At 45.8% G+C, this 19128-nt stretch overlaps 1 protein-coding gene across 1 annotated transcript in view; it reads right to left on the bottom strand.

The window, feature by feature from the left end:
- Positions 1-332: 332 nt before the first annotated feature.
- The window catches only part of VASH2 (vasohibin 2), a 172896-nt gene continuing 154100 nt past the window's right edge, over positions 333-19128 (bottom strand). The window contains exon 8 of the mRNA XM_086927869.1: positions 333-3876. Coding sequence (XP_086783995.1) covers positions 3804-3876 — 73 coding nt within the window. The 3' untranslated portion in view covers positions 333-3803. The remainder of the gene's footprint in view (positions 3877-19128) is intronic.

Raw genomic sequence — 19128 nt, 5'->3', positions numbered from 1 at the left:
AGCTGCTATAACAATGTTTGAATCTGATGGCGGGAAAAAACAATCTAACAAAAGAGCTGAGGTACATGCGCAATATTCACCGGAGGAGGAGTCACTATACCTCGTGACTCGAAGACTTCTTTGAAGGAAAAATGCTTGTAATTGTCCAAGCCCAACACTAGATGGCAGGCTAATGCTAAGTATATGTATCTACGTCCAACACATGCTTTGAACATGCCAATCCTTACCAGATAATTTGTTTCACTTATATATGTTGATATGTTTATAATATAACTATTATAAAAAAAAGCATAACAAAATAGTAATTGTGAATGAACTTTACACAGACAATATTTTTTTTTTCAAGAAAACATTTTATTAAAATGTTCATGCTCCATAAAAACATACAATGATATCAAAGGCAAAAACAAATTGCATGCATCATCACTATATGAATTATTTACAAGGTTGGTTTTGGATTATAAAAATATTCACTTAATCACAGTTTTTCAGGAATAAAAATACACAAAGGAGAACATGTTAGCGAGTAACAAACAGAATTGATTGTACGTCATCACAAAAAAATTGCACTAAAGTGTTTGTTACAGAAGCTGGTACAGCTTATAAATGCTTGGGTGAGCTTGTACAGCTTATAAACGCCTAGGTGCAAGTCGCACACACGCAGATAAAGCTACAGTGTTGCTCTGGGCAGCCAATGGTGTAGTAACCACTAAGAGCCAAGAAAACAACTTAACAGTTGAAGAATTATGCACAACAGTCAGGAGCAGGTCTATCAAAGTGTACAGATTGCACCCATTATTGTTACAAAAATATTGTTGGCTTGCTCATATCTGAAAACATCACAACTCACGAATACGGAAAAAAAAGGGTTTCAGTTGTAGTGGCAAATTTTAATTGACGTGATGAATTTTGAATCACTGAGTGGATCATGGTAATCTTAGAGGATATCTTCAGATTGGGGTACTTCAAGCTAAAAAGTGCAGAATACGGTAGTCTCTACACCTCTAAGACATTTCTACATATGCAGCGGAGCCTATAAAGCAAGAATTTCCAGCAGCGGTCCAGGAGAGCCAAATCCATGCCAGATTTTCAAGATATTCCAGTACAATACATGCACATTTGTGAGAGCTACTTGATCTTATTTACATAATTGGTGATCATGAAAATCTGGTATAGATTCAGGCCTGAGTTGGTCACTGCTAGAATAATCTTTCCACTAAAGTAATGTTTACGTCAGACCAATTGATTTTAATAAACCGAGAAACGCAGTTTCCCCATTTTCCAGACTTTCACGCAGCCGGCTCCTGGAGACCGGGAGGGAAGCCAAGAGCCAGAGCAACATGAACGCATAAGGCAACTAGGAAAGGTAAGATTTGTTTAAGAGTGTTTTCTGCTTTAGGCACACTATTAAGTTAAGAACTGACCACAATACAGTTTGAAAAATGTTAGAAGACATTTAAGACTGGTTCTAACACATTTTATGTAACAAGAGAAGGGAGAACTTAATTTAAATATTTATTGCGTAGCTTTTGTTCTAAGCAAGTAAAGATCTCATTTCACCCAACACAGAAAATGTCCTAAGGCAGGTGGAGAGTTAGTCCAAAATGTACCTTGTCTGGAAAAGAAGAACGATTCGGGGTTTGCAGCAGGTAAAAAGGGAAAATCTGCAAGGAGTAAACAAAAAGCCCAATTTGTGCTTGCTGCAATATTTTTCTAAAGTAAGTCTCTCCACCGCTAGCTATCCAGCGGTTATAGAAGCAAAGACTTTCACCACGACCACCTTCCACGTAGAAAATTCCTGAAGCAGATAAAGCCCCAAAAAGTATTCTAAGAAAGAAGTGCATTTTATAATACTGCTAGCTCAAAAGCACAGAGTGCGAACTCCAGTATGAAATATACTAAACTACAACCACAGACATAACTGTGCTTGAAGAAGAAGTTCAGACTTCATGTATACAAGGTTATGTTCTAAAATTCAAAAAGCCTACCATTACAGTGAACTAACAGGCTAATCACTCTATTTTGAAAAGGACTTTTGGTGATGCTTTGGTGTGGTGTTAAGCTAGTCGTGAGACTGCCACTAGCTCATGTGTAAACCATATAACTAAGTGACTCCAGACACAAGAGCTGCTACATAACATCACTTTCAGCAGTTGTCATGGACGGTCAATCTTTAACAAGAAACTTTAAAAATTCATTTAAACCGCTCTGGTGTCTACGCATCCTTTAATAAGTATCCCCTGAAGAAGCTGCGGCGGGAGGGGAGTTTGAGATTACTATTATTTTAGTCGCCTGGAGTTCAACACATTCTCCAAATGTATCTACATTGCTCGGACGCCCACAGTTTGTCACTATACAAATAGGCAAGGCCCAAGGACCCCTTGTATAATCTCAGACAGCAGGCAGGGAATCAAGGTTTGTTGCAGAACTTCCTATAAGAGATGGTCTAAGAACTACTTCTGCCGTTGCACAGCCAAGACCAGCCGGGTAGTATGTCCGTGACTTAAAAAGGACAGAGCTAGAAAATGAATGAGTTATCCTAAAGTAAATTCCATGTTCCACCACGCATCTGGGTGACAACCGTGCCTTTTGTTCTGTGCCAAAGTGCCTCCCTTGCTTTTCTTCCACATACTCCTGTTTGTGGTTATGAAGCCCTGCCCTTAAAATAAATTGAAGGTTTTTCCCAAATGGGTTTTCTGTAGAACTTGTAACAGGCTACCCAGTCAGTAAATAAATGCAGTCGACTTTGTGGCCATAGAAAACAAGCCGGTGCTCTGCATCTGTCAAATCTTTTCTTGCTGGGGGTCGGTGAGAAGGTCTAATCTATTTCAGTAGGACGAGGATCCGATTTTCTAAGGTCTTTAGAGGTGCTAAATACACTTCTTGATTTCCCACTTAAATTTTTCCAGCACTTCTGTTAAAGAACACTGTGTTTATGCATGTACATGAAAGATGTGCAACTCAAGACACATGGGATGAGCTGGCCTGGATCCCCTTTGAAACAATCCAATAATCCAGTAAACAAAAATGTTCAAAATACAAATTTTGACTTTAGATAACAAAAACAAGTTCGTGCATTACAACACATTGTACAAGTATGTAGACAGTTTAAAAAACAAACAAATGTTTATTTCATTAAAAAAAACAATTTTCAAACGATAAAAAAGTTTGAGGTTTTGAGACCGAGCAAATTCCTGGTCTCTTGCGAGACCTGGTGCTTTGCATAATACATTTGACAGCCCAGAGAGCCCTTAAAGCATTCGTAGGTTTGCACCATTTGCAAGAATACCTTTCTGTAGGAAGTGCCTTAAACAAGTTTTAAGAAAAGCTTAGACAACGACCAAATGGTCTTACGCTAAAAATACTGACAGTTTTGCATATCTATTGGATTAAAACCGAGGTATTGGTGACCGTTCCTAAAACTACCATCCAATTCTGCACACCTGTGTTTTTTTTTATTGCTTTTTTATGCATTTTTTAAAATTAGAACACCTCAGTAACTTAACAGTAATGCAACGTCATAGCTTTCCAGTGCCATATGTGAGTACTGAAGATCCCTCAGACTGCTAACACACTAGTTCCTTCCTGGTTTTAAGACATGGATTCCCATCAGTCAGTTCTTTTTGCCTCAGTTTCCACGGGTTCAGTAAAACAAATCTTGCAGTGTAAATAGTTACAAATTATAAAATCAACAAACGCTTAATAAATAATGATAATTCTGGTTTTTAAAAAAGGATTGCTGGTAAAGTGCAAAGAGAAGCACCAACGAAGCCCGGTCTACCCCGCTGCAGTGTCCGGCTTTATTAAATACGGATCTGATAGCCCACATCGTTTAAGGTGCTCAGCTGCTGGGGCTTCCTGTCCAGAGCAGCAGGCCTGCAAAGCAAGAAGAAACAGAAAGTCAGGGTTTCAGCTGTTTGCAGGGATAGGATTAAAACCTCAATTGAAAGCACATATTTGAAGTTAGTCAGTAAATGTGGACATTGCAGCACAAAGTTTTAGTTTATTTATGTAGTGTAGTGTAGTTTAGGAATGTACGGCCATATGCATCAACCTATTTAGGAAGTGCAAACGGTGCGAATCGGTAAATTCGGCCGTTTGCGATTCCTAAATAAGTTTTTGGGATGCATCATGCATTTTTGGGAAATTCACTATTTTTAGCTTTTTCCAAAAATGCGATTGCTTTTAAGGAATCGCAAATTTGCGATTCCCTAAAAGCAATGCATGATTGTTTTTGATATTGAGAATTCGCAATTAAGGGGTGCAAATTACCACGAGGGTGAACCTTGTGGTAATTTGCGAAAAAGTATTAAAATGCTCAAATTTGCATTTTAAACACTGTCATGTTACAGACACACATGTCCTTAGGACATGTGTGTGAAACATGCACTTTAAAATACATTTCAGGGGTGCGGGGGGTCCTTTGGACCCCCCCCCCCCTGCACCCATGGAATGCATTAACATTTTGCGAATCGCTAATTGAAATTCGCAAAATGTCAATGCCTTCCCATTGATTCCTATGGGCCTTTTGGCCCATAGGAATCAATGGGAATTGCGAAATCGCAAATTAGAATTCGCATAATATTTGCGATTCGGTAAAAATTGCGATTTTTACCGAATCGCAAATATTATGCGATTAAAATCATGCATCCCATTTTGCGATTCCTTATTTGCGATTCCCTAAAAATCGCAAATAAGGAATCGCAAAACCTTAGAATGATGCATGTGGCCGGTAGTGTAGGGGATTTGGAGTTGTGCACAGAGTGCATTCTTAATGCAGATGCAGCATATCAAGCATGACGTGGTACACAGCACAGGTGATGGGGGTAGGTTTATGGGGGGGGGGCGTTGGGACTATAGACTGCACAGCTGCAGTTTTCCATTAGACATTAACCTTACATAACTACACAATTTACAAAGATGAAGACTTTTACTCAGAAAAACACTCATGCTTATGGTCAGGCTTGACAGTCCGCCTGTCACTAATCATGTGAGCATCAATAGAGAGTGGGATGTGGCTCCGCCCACCTGTTGGGAGCCAGGAGAACATGTTTTCATTGATCAGAAGTGGTGTGCTTCCACACAAAAAAAGTGCTTGCCCTCCACTCAGGTGTGATAATTTTATTTATTTATCCAGCTGCCAGGGGTAGAACTTTCATGGGAACGGATGTGAGACTATAAGTGTCTGGATAATTTATGGTATTTTTTTTCTGCCAGCAGCACAGATAGAAAGAGGGCAGTCGTTAACCTACATGGATATTTAGTTCTGATTTGGCAGTACAACTTTCACCCGACCTTTTAACCTACACCAATATTATTCTACAGTTCCTTGCTTCCACACAAATACATTATCCCTTCGCATGGTATTTCCTGGTAATGTTTATCATTACCATACAAGATTCCGGTGTATGTGTGTTTTGCTAGGGGCCCAAATAGCCTTAGTACGACATAGGGTGAGAGCGACTGTGTGAAGGGCAGAGCTAGGCAGAAGGAGAGATATTTTTTTCAAAAAGGTGAGATGCAGACAGGAAGATCACTTTTGCAGTGGGGGACATGGGAACCCTGCAAGCTGGGGGCCCTTGGTCGTTGTTCACTTTGCCCATGCCTTAAAACATTGGATGTACCCTCTTCCAGAGAAACTGACAACTTCCACAGTTTCGTTGCGCCAATCTCCAAAAATCGCTATAAATATAAGCGATTGCGAAATCAATCATGTTAATAAACAATAGTTCCACTTCAGAATCCAAGACCTTGCACACACTGTAAGGGCTCTGGATCCAAATTCTTAGCGCAATAAATTACGATCAGTGCCACTAATATGAAAAAAAATATCCTACTAGTTCTTTAACATGATCGGGTCACCCATTTAATCTAGATATTTCGAAAATGCATATTCCAGCCACTAGATGTCACTGCAACACCAATGTGTGCTCAGATTTAAACCCAACTACTTGCCAAGGGTTAGGAGGAACAGCGCATTAACGCGGGGCTAAGAGAATGAAGGTTCTCGTACAGACAGTAACCAAATTGGGTCCCCCCACCTCTAATTTAAGACCTCACTATATTCACAGGCTCTTGGCAATAATATAGCTGATCTTTTTATATCGAAAAATCGACACTACAAAAGCACCAAATGGCAAAGCAGAGCTGGCCTTGGTAACCAGATGCATTTTTTAATTTTATTTTTTACTAAGTATGCCACCGATTTTTTTTTTTTTAAGGGGGGTGGGGAGTTAAACAGATACCGCTTAAATATGGTGTCCGTATGCTCCAATAAAGAAGTCATTAAAATAACATTTAAAACTATCGCAAATAATTGTAATAAAATAGTGCGGGTGCTTCATAGCCGGCAGGTTCACATGCATAGACAGGCACAGACGGCCCCCGTTTGGTTTTGACAAGAGACGGCTTTAGCTGTCTAGTGAGAGCTCGGGTCCTCACACAGCAGAGGATATAGACACATACAGGCCCCCTTGGACCGCCTTGAAGTTCATTTGCGTTGGTAAGAGCCCTCTGCACAGATGTGAACTGCTTCATTGGGTTGTACAGCTGCACACACAGGCAACAATGTATTGCTTTCGATTTTTTATTTTGTATTGGTCGAACCCCCACGCTGTGTGTTCCAAATTAGCCTCCCTCCACCCCCTAACCGCTCATATTGCTCATCCCTCCGCCATACATTTGGATCGTCATGAAATGTCAGTAAAAAAATATATACATTAAAAGGGTACTATAGAATTTGATAACTGTAACCAGAGGTCACAGGCCAACATGCAAGGATGGCAAAAGAAGAAAATGGAAGGAATAAAAGTACTTGCAACCTAAAGTTGTCCCACCAAACATCACTAAAGTGCACCTCTTTTTTTAGGCGGATGTGCATCTGTGAAGAGGAAAAATATAGTCATTCACAGTACAAAAGAGCCAATGGCTGAAGGGGGCTGGCATTGCCCTGTGCTGTAAAACACACAAGATGATGGACGGAATGTTGCACAATGGCAAAACATTCACCCCCAGTCACAGATCTGGGATTAATCCATCGTTATTTTGCTCACCAAGCCACCCCAGTTCAGACATGGCCATATGCAAATCAGTCTTGGCCCTGTGCCTCCTGGGAATAGTCCAGCCCGAACTGCCAAGCCAGGTCTTCACTGGACCGGAATCAAGCATCCTAGGACCCGTTTCTGGCTATCAGCCGTCTTCAGCCAAGATAGCTTGACTCCAGTGGCTTAGTGAGCACGGGACCCACAACTGGGCTTACCCTTCCCACATAAGGCGAACAGCAACCCTGTGCTGTAGACTGTGTGCTTCAGCAAAACCTGAATGACAGCTGAACAAACCAATGACTAAAGAGGGCTGTCCCAAAGCATCTACTTCCCTCAAGGGCTACTGGATGTTCACAAACTCATTTCACTCAGGTCGAAGGCTGGAATGTGCACTACTAGAGGTTACAGACTAGACAAATCATTGACTTTCTATTAAATGCAATGTATGCTTAGGAATATAGATTAATCGTCCAAATAGAAGATTCTGGAGGAGCATCAACAGATACTTTGCATGTGTCCAACAGTATTACAATTAGAACAGTGGTCCAGCCCGCGTCGGACATTAGGGAGATACAAAGGGCTCAGAAGAGGGACTGTTACATGCAGCATCGTCCACTTAAATACGACTTGCCAGGGCAGCTCCACTGCAGTGAATAATTTCCAGTTATTCACGGTTAGGGACAGCTGCAAGATTTTGGAGCTTAGCCTAAAAAGCGGCTCCGTATGAACCCTATGACCACCTAATTCGACATCCGAGATAATGCTTGGGAAGCACCGCGCCATCTTGGAAAGGGACAGTGGATCTCCGGTGCAGTTGTCATCTGAAGAGCCATAAAGAGGCTGTGAGGGGAGTTCAGAATCCCCCTGATCCTTCCTACTCATCTGTCAGCTTATGGGTCCAGGATTCCCGAAGGGTTCCAGTCAGTTCTACGGTATTGGCCACGGGCGGTACAAGAAAGTAAAGTGGCTTTTGAGTAATAATTTAATAAACTTTAGCCTGCCCGGTCTCAGGCCTAGCGGCACCCCATGGGCACACTACTCAAGGCTCATTTGGATGACTTTAATTTTTAAGAAAGGCCATTCTGTAGCATTCGCCAAAAGATGACCAGGACACGGTGAATGCTGGACAACCGTTTAATAAGAACGAACTCCTGTGACCTCAGCCACAGCCTCTTGTTGTCGCTGTCACCGCCTCAGTGTCCCCGGCGCTCGCCTTGGAACGCTGGTCGCGGTGACATTCTAAATGATGTCACCGCGAGCAGCACCATTACATGCGGAGCTGCCGGGGGGCAAAGAGGGAGATGCCACACATCCCCCTTCCCTGCGGAATAGAAAACATTAGATAAACGAGGTGCAGAAATCAAACGTGAGTTAAGACATTGCATAAACAGGCTGGCGATAGTCAAATCATTACATATTGGTCAAAACGCCTGGGGGGCCTGGTCACCCTCCTGCGAGGCCCATGGCCCGGATGAGGAACACCTGACGATCTCCTGACAGCGAACCCGCTATCCCTTCCAGGACCATTCCCCTCCCCTTTTTCCTTTTCTGGGACTTCAACAGGAGGGTGGTACTTCACAACCCTCCCTAGGTTCCATATTTTCCCCTCTTGGGTCTTGACTGCATTCTTGAAAAGTTTTGTGATTTTCGTGGGACTGCTGTACTCTGACCAGCTTGCCTTCCCTGTGGGAGCTCTGATTTTTATGTCGTCTCCAACTTTGAAATCAACCTCTCGTGTGGCCTTGCGTTGGTCGTATCCTTCCTTCCTCATCTTCATGGCTTGTTCACTTTTCCTCAGGCTGTCCTTTTCTTTGGTTCGGTCCGACCACCCCTTGTGCCATTCCATCCACCCCGGGGTAAGCTTGGTGTTGGGTGTCCTTGCACGGAGCAGTTCGAATGGGGTGACGCCCGTCGTCTGATGCGGTGTGAACCTGTATGCTTCCAGACGCCTCCACAATTCTTCTTTCCAATTCACGCCACTGGCTTTGGCCAGCTGGATGCTCTCCTTGATGGTTTTGTTGAAGCGTTCGACCATGCCATTGGTTTCTGGGTGGTATAACGCGCATCGCTTGTGTCTGATGCCTCTTTCTTCCAGGAAGTCCTCCATCTCTTTCGAGCATAGTTGCACTCCGTTGTCAGTGAGAATGTTGCTGGGGAGCCCCTCACGGATGAACACCTCCTGCAAGAATCCGATGACAGTCTTTGTCGTGACTTCACTGACGATTTTTATCTCCGGCCACCGAGAATACAGATCCACGAGCACCAAGATGTAGGGTGTCCGCAATTCCCCGGACAACGGGCCCAAAATGTCCAAAGCCAACTCGTCCCATGGTCCAGACGGGGGCGGCCTACACACCATGGGTGGTGTCTGTTGCTTCAAGACCTTGTCGCTATTGCAGCACGGGATGCACCCCCTGATTCTTCTTTCCGTGATCAGGTCCATGTTCGGCCACCAATAGCTCTCCCTGAGTCTTTGCTTGGTCTTAGTGATTCCTAAGTGCCCTTCGTGAGCTATCTCGACCAGGTTGTCTCTCACCCTAGCTGGTGGTACAAGTCTTGTTCCCCTGAACAGGCATCCGTCGACAATGGTTAACTCATCCTTTACAGCCAGGAAGGGCCGCAGGTCTTCAACACGTTTGTCCACGTGCTTCCATCCACCTCTCACTCTTCTGCAAACTTCTTCCATGGTCTTGTCCTCTTCTTGTGCTTTTCTCCACGTTTCTTCTCCCAACGCCTTCTGGATGGTGCAGACATTCTCAACCATGTAACCTTCTTCATCTTCATCTGTTTTGTCTCGCATTTCACTCGCCTCTGCATCACTGACAAGCCTGGACAGACAGTCGGCTGCAAGGCTTTGTGTTCCCGGAACATACTCGACATTGAAGGTGTACTCCTGGAGACTGACCACCCAACGCCTTATCCTACTGGAGATGGCATCCAATCCCTTCTTGCTGAACACTTCTACCAACGGTTTGTGGTCGGTTCGGAGGGTGAACTGCGTACCCCACAGGAAGTCTCTGAATTTGCCTACTGCCCAGGATACCGCCAATGCTTCCTTTTCAATGACCGAGTAGTTGTTCTCAGATTTTTGGAGTGACCTTGAGGCGAAGGCCACCGTTTCTTCTCCTTCCACACCTTTCTGGGTCAGAACCGCTCCCAACCCTTTTGCACTTGCATCAGTGGTGAGGATCGTTGTCCGGCCGGGCATGTAGGACTTCAAGCTAGGGGCTTCCGCAAGAGCTCTCCTTACATCCTCGAATTCGCTCTGGCAGTCTTGGCTCCATTTGAACTCGCTTTCTTTCTTCAGTAACAGCCTGATGGCGTAAGTCCTGCCAGCTAGGTTTCTGATGAACTTGCCATAAAACTCCAGCATCCCCATGAATGATTTGATCTCGTCTTTGTTCTTGGGTGGTGACAAATTCACAATGGTGTCTTGGAGCTCGACCTTAGGACGTATGCCTCCTGCTGTAATCTTGTGACCCAGGAAATCCAACTCGGCACAGCTAAAAACGCATTTGTCCTTCTTCACAGTAAGACCCTGGGACAAAAACCTCCTCAGTACACATCTAAGTCTCTGATCATGCTCAACTTGGTTTTTTGCGAACACCAGTACGTCATCCTGGTAACACATGACGCCCGGGATGCCCTTTAGGATGTTGCCCATGATTCTTTGAAAAACGGCAGCCGCCGAGACTAAGCCGAAAGGCATCCTCTTGAACTTGTAAGCGCCCATGGGTGTCACAAAAGCAGTGAGTTCTTGAGACTCCTCGTGAAGTTTTATCTGGAAATAGGCCGAGGTGAGATCGAGGGTGGAGAACACCTTGGCACCCTCAAGCATGCTCATCATTTGGGTGATGTTCGGCAAGGGGTATCGGTCAACGACGACCTCTTTATTGAGTGCCCTCAAATCAATGCAGAGCCGGACTGACCCATCCTTTTTCTTCGCTGCCACGATGGGCGCCAACCATTCAGTCGCTTCCACAGGTTCGATAACTCCTGCCTTGCACAGTTTTTCAAGCTCAGTTCTGACCTCCTCCTGAATGGCTATGGGGAGTCTTCTGACTTTTGCTACAACGGGCTTGGCATCCTTCTTCAATTTGATTTTGTGGCAGTAGTTCTTCAAACATCCAAGCCCTTCTCTAAATACTTCTTCAAATTCTCTTGTGAAGTTAGCCTCACCCTCCTGTATCTCCTGTATCAAAATTTGGGGATTACTGTTGGGATTGAGGTACACCCCTAACCCCTTTTGTGCACGCCACCCCAAAATGTTATCCCCTACAGTGGACACATATACCTTGGAGACAGTGGACCTGTTTCTGTACTCGATCTTGCTCAGGAAGTACCCTTTCATGGAGATGGGGCGCCCCGCATACCCTCCTGGTCTCAGGTCTAACCTCCTCAAGATTATTTTGCCTTTTGACACACGTGAGAACTCATTGGCATTAATGATAGTTATACGAGAACAAGAGTCAAACAATGCATCTATCTCAACATTCCCAACTTTTATAGTGTCTTTGGGACTTTCAACTTGTTCCTCTTCTACCTGTGCTGTAACTTCTTTGCTCAAGGGGTTCCCTGGACCTAGTTTCTTCAACTCTTGCACTTGCACAACAAATTCGTCGCTCACCACATTCGTTCTGTCCCTATTCTGTCTACTGGCCCCTTGCCCACTCTTGCAAAACTGCTTGAAATGGCCCTTTTTGCCACACTTGTTACACGTGAACCTGAGGGCGGGACATTCTTTGTCGTTTGCTAGATGCCCTTGTTTCCCGCACCTGTAGCAGGTACCCTTGTACGACCCTCCCGGTCTGCTTTCCTTCTGCTCCTTGCCCACTGTCTTCTGACCTTTAACAACAGACACAGTCTCACATTCGGACACCACCTCACTGACATTGACCTTGTCATCGATCTTTTTCTCCCCTGCATCTTGCTTAATTTCTTTGACGCACTGCAACATGTGCTCTACCTGTTTGGCTATGATGAGAACTTCTCTTAATGGCGGGTCATCTTTGAGCCACAGCTCCTCGCGCACTCGCTCCATCCTGCAGGTCAAAACGAACTGGTCCCTAATTCTCTCCTCGCTCGTTCCCCCAAACTTGCACGTCGCAGCTAACTTCCTCAACTCAGACACAAAATCTTCTATGGATTCCCCATCCTTTTGTGCCCTCTTACCAAAATGGTACCTCTCCATAATTGTGCTGGTCTTGGGGAGGTAGTGCAAGTCCAACTTCTTAAGACTAATTTCAAATTCATTCAGACCCCTTGCCTCCTGTGCTCCTAAATCCGGGAGATGGTCTAGGACTTCCTCCCCCTCTGCGCCCAAGTAATAAGCTAATAATGCAACTTTCCTTTCTAGACCCAAGTTGGGCCCACACACAGTAGCATAATTAAGGAACACTTTTTTCCATTTTTTCCACAGGATGGTGGGGTCCCCTGGGCTGGTCAGGAAGAAGGGTGGAGGGGTTACACTTTGCATGTTTAATACACAATAGGCAGAAAAAAAAACTCTAACCCAAAAGAAGGCACCTACTGTTCAAGTAGCAACCTGCACTCAAAAAGAACCTGAATCTGAGCTTACTAGACGTGACTAGCGGGAGAAGGCATTAACCCACCAGTGGAGACACTTTTAGAGGAACAACAGTCCAACCACCCTTGCACACCTTCCACTCGCCAAAATGTACAGGAAGGCAAGCAACCTGTCCCTCCACAATTTCAAAGTCACAAGATAAAAATGCTCCCTTGGTGTTGAATGTCAGGACAGAACTCCATACAAAATGGTCTCACTGCCGTGCTCCTCTTTCCACCCCGTTCTGACAGTGGGTCCCACTGTCACTCAGACACAAGGATGGGTCCAGTGTGACAGAGAAACGCTACTCCGCTGCGCTCGTAGGCCCCTCACTCCTTCCTCGTCACGCTCTCAGTGGCCCCTGGGCATTCCACTTATATTCCTTTAAGCAGCCAAAATGCCTCAAATTTCTCTGTAGCCCTGGCAAGTTCAGATCTGGTTACCGCCCAAAACGTGTAGCTTCACCAATCCAAACGGCAGGTTTGTACTTCAAATGTTCAATAATAGCGCTGCTCCGTGTGTGCTCTTCACACCTGCGTGCTGAAGGTCACGCGCCACTAGCGCAGGGGCTCTGGGCAGAGGGAGTTCACCACCCGAGGCCAAACTCCAATTGCCCCTTTGTCCACAATGCTACACGCTGCCCTGCTGCTGGTAATTAAGGCGCGCGTCAGCCCAAAACGCTTTGATTTAGGAGAGCGCTTCCTCCCACACTTCTCACTTCTAGCGCTGTCCTTGTGCGAACAAACCCTTAATTGTCAGGTCGCTTGATGCGTCATGCCGCTGTCCGGGCAGGGAGTCTGCAATTACGAATGACCAGGCTACACGCACCCCTGTGGCGATGACACACAACTCCACCCCGTTGAAGGTAGGGGGCACGCGCGGTGAGAGTCTACCATGCAGGGTTGAACACTATGCGCCTGGTTCTCGCTAGATCCGCAACTCCGGTGGCGCTATAATTGGCACCTGGCAGGGGCCGACATGAAACAGAGGGTTCTCCTGACCTTATACTAGTGTGGGTCAAAGCACGCTACACATCGCGTGAGCAGGAGGCATCGAATCTGCGCGCTGGGACTTCATACAACTGCACCTCACCTCAGGGATGACAGTCGTAGTGAGTTAAGACGTCTTCCCCCAAGCACCTTTCGATTCCTCCGCTCTCCTCCGTTTCGTCGACTTCCCGGGCTGCTGCTTAACACAGTCACTCCTTCGTTCCCTTTAGTCAGTTACACCGTGACTCATTTCCTTCACGATCAGCTTGCGAGGTATATTTCAGACAGCTGCTGCTTTTATTTTCCTTTCCGCGGCGTGTTGAGGTCACAGGCTCTTGACCCTCGTCGCCAGTGTAGCATTCGCCAAAAGATGACCAGGACACGGTGAATGCTGGACAACCGTTTAATAAGAACGAACTCCTGTGACCTCAGCCACAGCCTCTTGTTGTCGCTGTCACCGCCTCAGTGTCCCCGGCGCTCGCCTTGGAACGCTGGTCGCGGTGACATTCTAAATGATGTCACCGCGAGCAGCACCATTACATGCGGAGCTGCCGGGGGGCAAAGAGGGAGATACCACACATTCCTTCTGCAGATTCATAGGAGACCAATTTCATTTGAATCCAAATAGCAACATTCTGTGTTTACTTTCACATCCAGATACAACTACCTCAATCTAATTACCACTGCACAAGCCATCATAGGCACCACATTGAAGAACAGTAACACATGCAGAAGCAGCAAATAACACTAGTTAAATGTCAACAGTGGTCTCTCTAGAATACCCAGTCTCACAGTAATGGGACAGTCGAGTTCAAGCCTGGGCCGACAGAAATGGCTGCGCCCAGCACAAATGCTCACTGAAAGCGCAATCAGCAACTCCTCATGCCGGAAACTGGTCCTGGCTGGAAACAGTTGGAGGTCAAAGCATCGGGGCTGGAATCCAAGACCTTGCTGGACACACCGATGATAATGTGTGCAAACAGATGTGTTGATTGTACTTCCAAAGCTCTTGGTAGGCCGGACTGGAGACAATTCCTGCATCTTTCACAGTCTCCGCCGTCTCGGCTGCTCCAGTAATTAATTCTGACACCAGTAAAGACCTAAGTTTGCTACACCAAGCACAGGAATCTGGCGATGTCCTTTCCAGACTATATATGTTTTTTTTATCACGTACAGATGAGAACGATATATACAAACCCCTGCTATATGTCCCGATAAATGCTCAAGATCAAACAAGACTGGCTTGTACAAATATGTTGACACCAATGTACACCGAGAGTTTGAAAGCAAGACCCAACTGGATTTCTTGTGCAAGCGCATTAACCACCAGTTACCCTCCTACCCTGACACTTACTAGACACACAAACCTCTGCAGCACGTGCCTTAATCCCATAGCACCCATAACGCGACCAATGACGTATACTACAAAACTTCAATATTAGGGTTGCTCGATTCCAATATTTTTAGTACAAGTTGGCATCTACTTTCTCTGCTTCTCATGACTCCACCCCTTTCTATCGTCACCCCTCGACTACCTAAATCTGGGTTCTTGAACCATATTTTTTTCAGCACTGGACGCATCCTTGACCCCCAAAGGAACTAGCTATTATTTTTTGCAGGTTTTGACGCTGACGAAACTCATTTGAATAATAACGCACTGGCGCCTTATAAGACGGTGGCGCCGCTTTCCTGATGCATTAGATACCAGCGCTTGATATATCCGTGTATGGAATAAAAGCCCACCGCCAAGAACGCTACACGACAATGTTTACTATTATCGGGTTCACTTCACGTTTTATTTATCCATAAATCTCGGAGGAACTGGAAATGCTGCGGGGGCGCTCGTGAGGCAGACGGAGGGGCTCAGCAGACAGCTGACGGGGCACAGCTGTGGGGAGGCGCGCGGCTGCAGCCAGCACCGCGCAGATGGCGCGCGAGATACCAGCCGCAGCAACACCCCCGCCACAGCCAGCAAGTGTGGGCGCCCGGGCACACAGAGGAGGGGGAAGGGACTATAACTGGCAGTAGGGAGCATTCACAACCGGGCACGCGGTACTGGGCGAGGCCCGGGATTCAGGGCGCGCGCAGGCACGTGAAGTGTTAGGAAGAAGCGCTCGCGCTCAAAATAATGCTTGCTGCAAGGTACCTTGGCTGATGTAATTAGCAGAGGCCATTTAGAAGGGGCAGGCAATGAATTATTTTTTGTGCCCGACAAATATCGCAAAATACCAACGTAGTACGTATTGCTAGAAGAGGCGAGACAACAAATGAACCGGGAGAGGCCAGCCGGAGCCAATTGAGGGCGGGCTCTGGCTGTAATAGGGTGACCAACTGGCATTGTTGCAAATTCAGGACGGTGAGTGTAAAAATTCAGGACAAAGGGTCAAAATTCAGGACACAAATTCAGGACAGGAGGTCAAAATTCAGGACAAAACTTCAGGACAATTGGATAAGTTTTACAGACACATCAGAGGTCGCGCAATAGTATATAAGTAAGCCCAGCCATATCCAAACCTATTCAACCATTTGCAAACATATCCATCATGTATCCTTCCATCTATCCTTTCACTCATCCATCCCTTCATCCATCCTTTATCCATCCCTTCATCCATCCTTTATCCATCCATCCACCCTTTCACCCTAGCCATCTGTACACTTATCCATCCACTCTTCTACCCATCCATTCACCCATCCAGCCATTTACCCTTTCACCCATCCAGCCATCCTTTCACTTACTCATCCATCCACCCATTCAGTCATTCATCCTCCTCCCTTTCTCTCTCCATCGTCCCTTTCACTTAGCAATCCTTCCTTCCATCCATCCTTCCACCCATCCATCCACTCATCCACTCATGAATCCATCCATTGACCCTATCACTCATCCATTTATCCTTTCACTCCTTCACTCATCTATTCATCCTTTAGTTCATCTACCATCCCTTTCACTCACTCATTCATCCTTACATCCACCCTTTCACTCATCTGTCCACCCATTCACCCTTGCACTTATCAATTCATCAATCCATCCATCCATTTCACTCATCCATCCACCCACTCACCCACTCACTCATCCACCTTTTTACTTATCCATCCTTTCACTCATCCATCCACCCTTTTACCCATCCAGCTACCCTTCCACCCATACATCCAGCTATTTACCCTTTCTCCCTCCCATCCTTCCACCACTCACTCATCAATCCACCCATCCTCTTTTATTATCCATCTATTAAATATTTATTCATCCATTCACCCTTTCACTAATTCATCCTGCCATCCACCCATCCCTTCACTTACTCACTCGCCCACCTTTTCATATTAATTTTGAGCTGAGCCCTTTTGAGCTGCAGGAGCCATTCCTGGACTGGGACAGAAGCCACCCAGGGTAGAGACAGGATCCACCACAGGTGGGGGGGCGAGGGACAAGAGCCATCACTGGGGGGAGGGTGGGCAGGAGGGGGACCAGGATCCACCAGGGTGGGCACAGGGGTGGGCATGCGGTATTCTACTATCATCTTGGTCTCTTCCAGGGTGGGGTAGGGCTCCTCAACCCCTCCTGGACAAGACAATGAGAAGTCAGTCTCTCTTTCCAAAGTGTTACTTTTACCAGCCCCCACTGTGATGTACAGTACTTAAAGGAGATACTCCAAGAGAACTGATTTAACCGATTGTCCTCCATACTTTGTTAATCAGTGTAGGTGCGATTGTGCCATTTCTTTATTTTATTACATTAAAGACTTCGTGTTTGAAGAATCGAGGTTTGTTTACAATTTGGTGACAGTTATTAAACTGTGCTGTGATGAGAACCACGTGCTGCCTTGGTGTAATCCAGACCAGTTGTAGGATGTTTGGGGCCCTGGGCAGAAAGGGAATGTCTCACACAAATTGCAGAGACATGACGCATTCAGGGTGGTTTGCATTTGAATAGATGCCCCTGCTCCTGAAGCCACAGCCCCTCCCTCTGTCACCTTCAAGCATCGCTTAACAGCTCATCAAGGGCTGGAGGTGTGAGGGGTGGGGGCTGCAGCTTAAGAGCAGGGGCATCTATTCAGATGCAAACAGCCCTGAATGCGTCAAGTCAAGTCAAGAAGGGAGGTGGGTGGAAGCTGTGCGGCTTTAGGGAGGTGTGACCGGTGCCCGGTTAAAATTACGGACAAATGGCGTCTGTTAAAGAATCCTTCACGGACAACAGACAGACGGCCGAAATTACGGACTGTCCGTGAAATTTACGGACGGTTGGTCACCCTAGGCTGTAAGAGCCCGTGCTCGAACCGAGCCCTGATAATAGTTATCAAGTAGATGATACAGACACAAAATATGAATAATGTTAGAGTAGTGATGTCCCTAAAATTCAAGAAAGTGAATCATTAACACGCGGAAGCGTTCCACCTTAGGGATGAGAATATTTGATAAGTACTGATTAAAAGTGAGTGTTTTTAAACATGAATTGAGAAGCTGTTAAAGAACAAAGATGCAGGTCAGGGTACCCTTAGATTGTTATTATGGATGGAGCATCATAGGCTATTAAATCAAAGCCAACAAGGTTTTTTGCAAGGTCACATCCCGGACTCGCGTATTTGAAGGTCCTCGCATATGTGAAACAACAGGGATGAGGGTCCTAGAAAATACTGGACTTCTGCTGCTTGCAGGATCTCGGAGATGGCGCGCCTCTAGCAGCCGCATGCTGCCAGGGAGAGGACACTTTGTAGGCCCTTGGAGTTGAAATGAGGAAGCCATCCAGAGCGTGGTCTGTCTGCAATGCACAGCAACTCTGCGGTTATTGACGCTCAGTGTGAACTTTGTCAAATTACAGTTACACAAATAAAAGGGCTCCGAGGCACTGCTGGGCACTCCCTCTGCTCCTCACCGCCCCTACAGAAAGACACAGATGTAACTCCATACTTGTTCCCCTGGTTAACTTTGGGCAAGCCTCGGATGATGGTCGTGCTGATGAGGTCTGAGGAGGACCAATCAGTACTGTGCAAGGAAAGGGATGGCTGCTGAGTTGCCATGGCAACAGTGTAGACAAAGGAAACTTATATCACGGTGCTCCTTGGCCCTTGCCCGTCTCCTGTATGCAGTGAGTACGTTTTATATACTCACAGAGTAGGTTAGCTAAGTCACAACCAGCACTTCAAGGCAATCCACATTGCTGCACATACTATGTGGTTATGGAATGGATGCGGACTCTTCTGCAAACTCTGTTTTGGGTGTAGGCGATGCCCACCAGTAGCCACATCACTCCTGCACTATGGCACGGAGAAGAACTAGGTAGCTGTGAAGGGATCACTGCATAGGAGCAACAATAAACCAGCATTTTCAATGCAATAGGTCTCGCATTTACAAGTCTTAAGCTATTGGCATTGTAAAAGTCAATGCCTTTTATTTTGGTGTTTTTAAATCAGATAAATAAAATGCATTGTCATTTACAATGCAGTAGCTTAAACTCTCGCAAATGCGAGACCTATTGCATTGCAACTGCAAGAATCATTGCTATAAAAAATACATTAAAAAAAGTTAGGAGAGAGCGTGT

Source organism: Lissotriton vulgaris, chromosome 6 (assembly GCF_964263255.1).
Source record: "Lissotriton vulgaris chromosome 6, aLisVul1.2, whole genome shotgun sequence".
NCBI classification, from domain to species: Eukaryota; Metazoa; Chordata; class Amphibia; order Caudata; family Salamandridae; genus Lissotriton; species Lissotriton vulgaris.
This window is presented reverse-complemented; position numbering and strand designations above follow the sequence as displayed.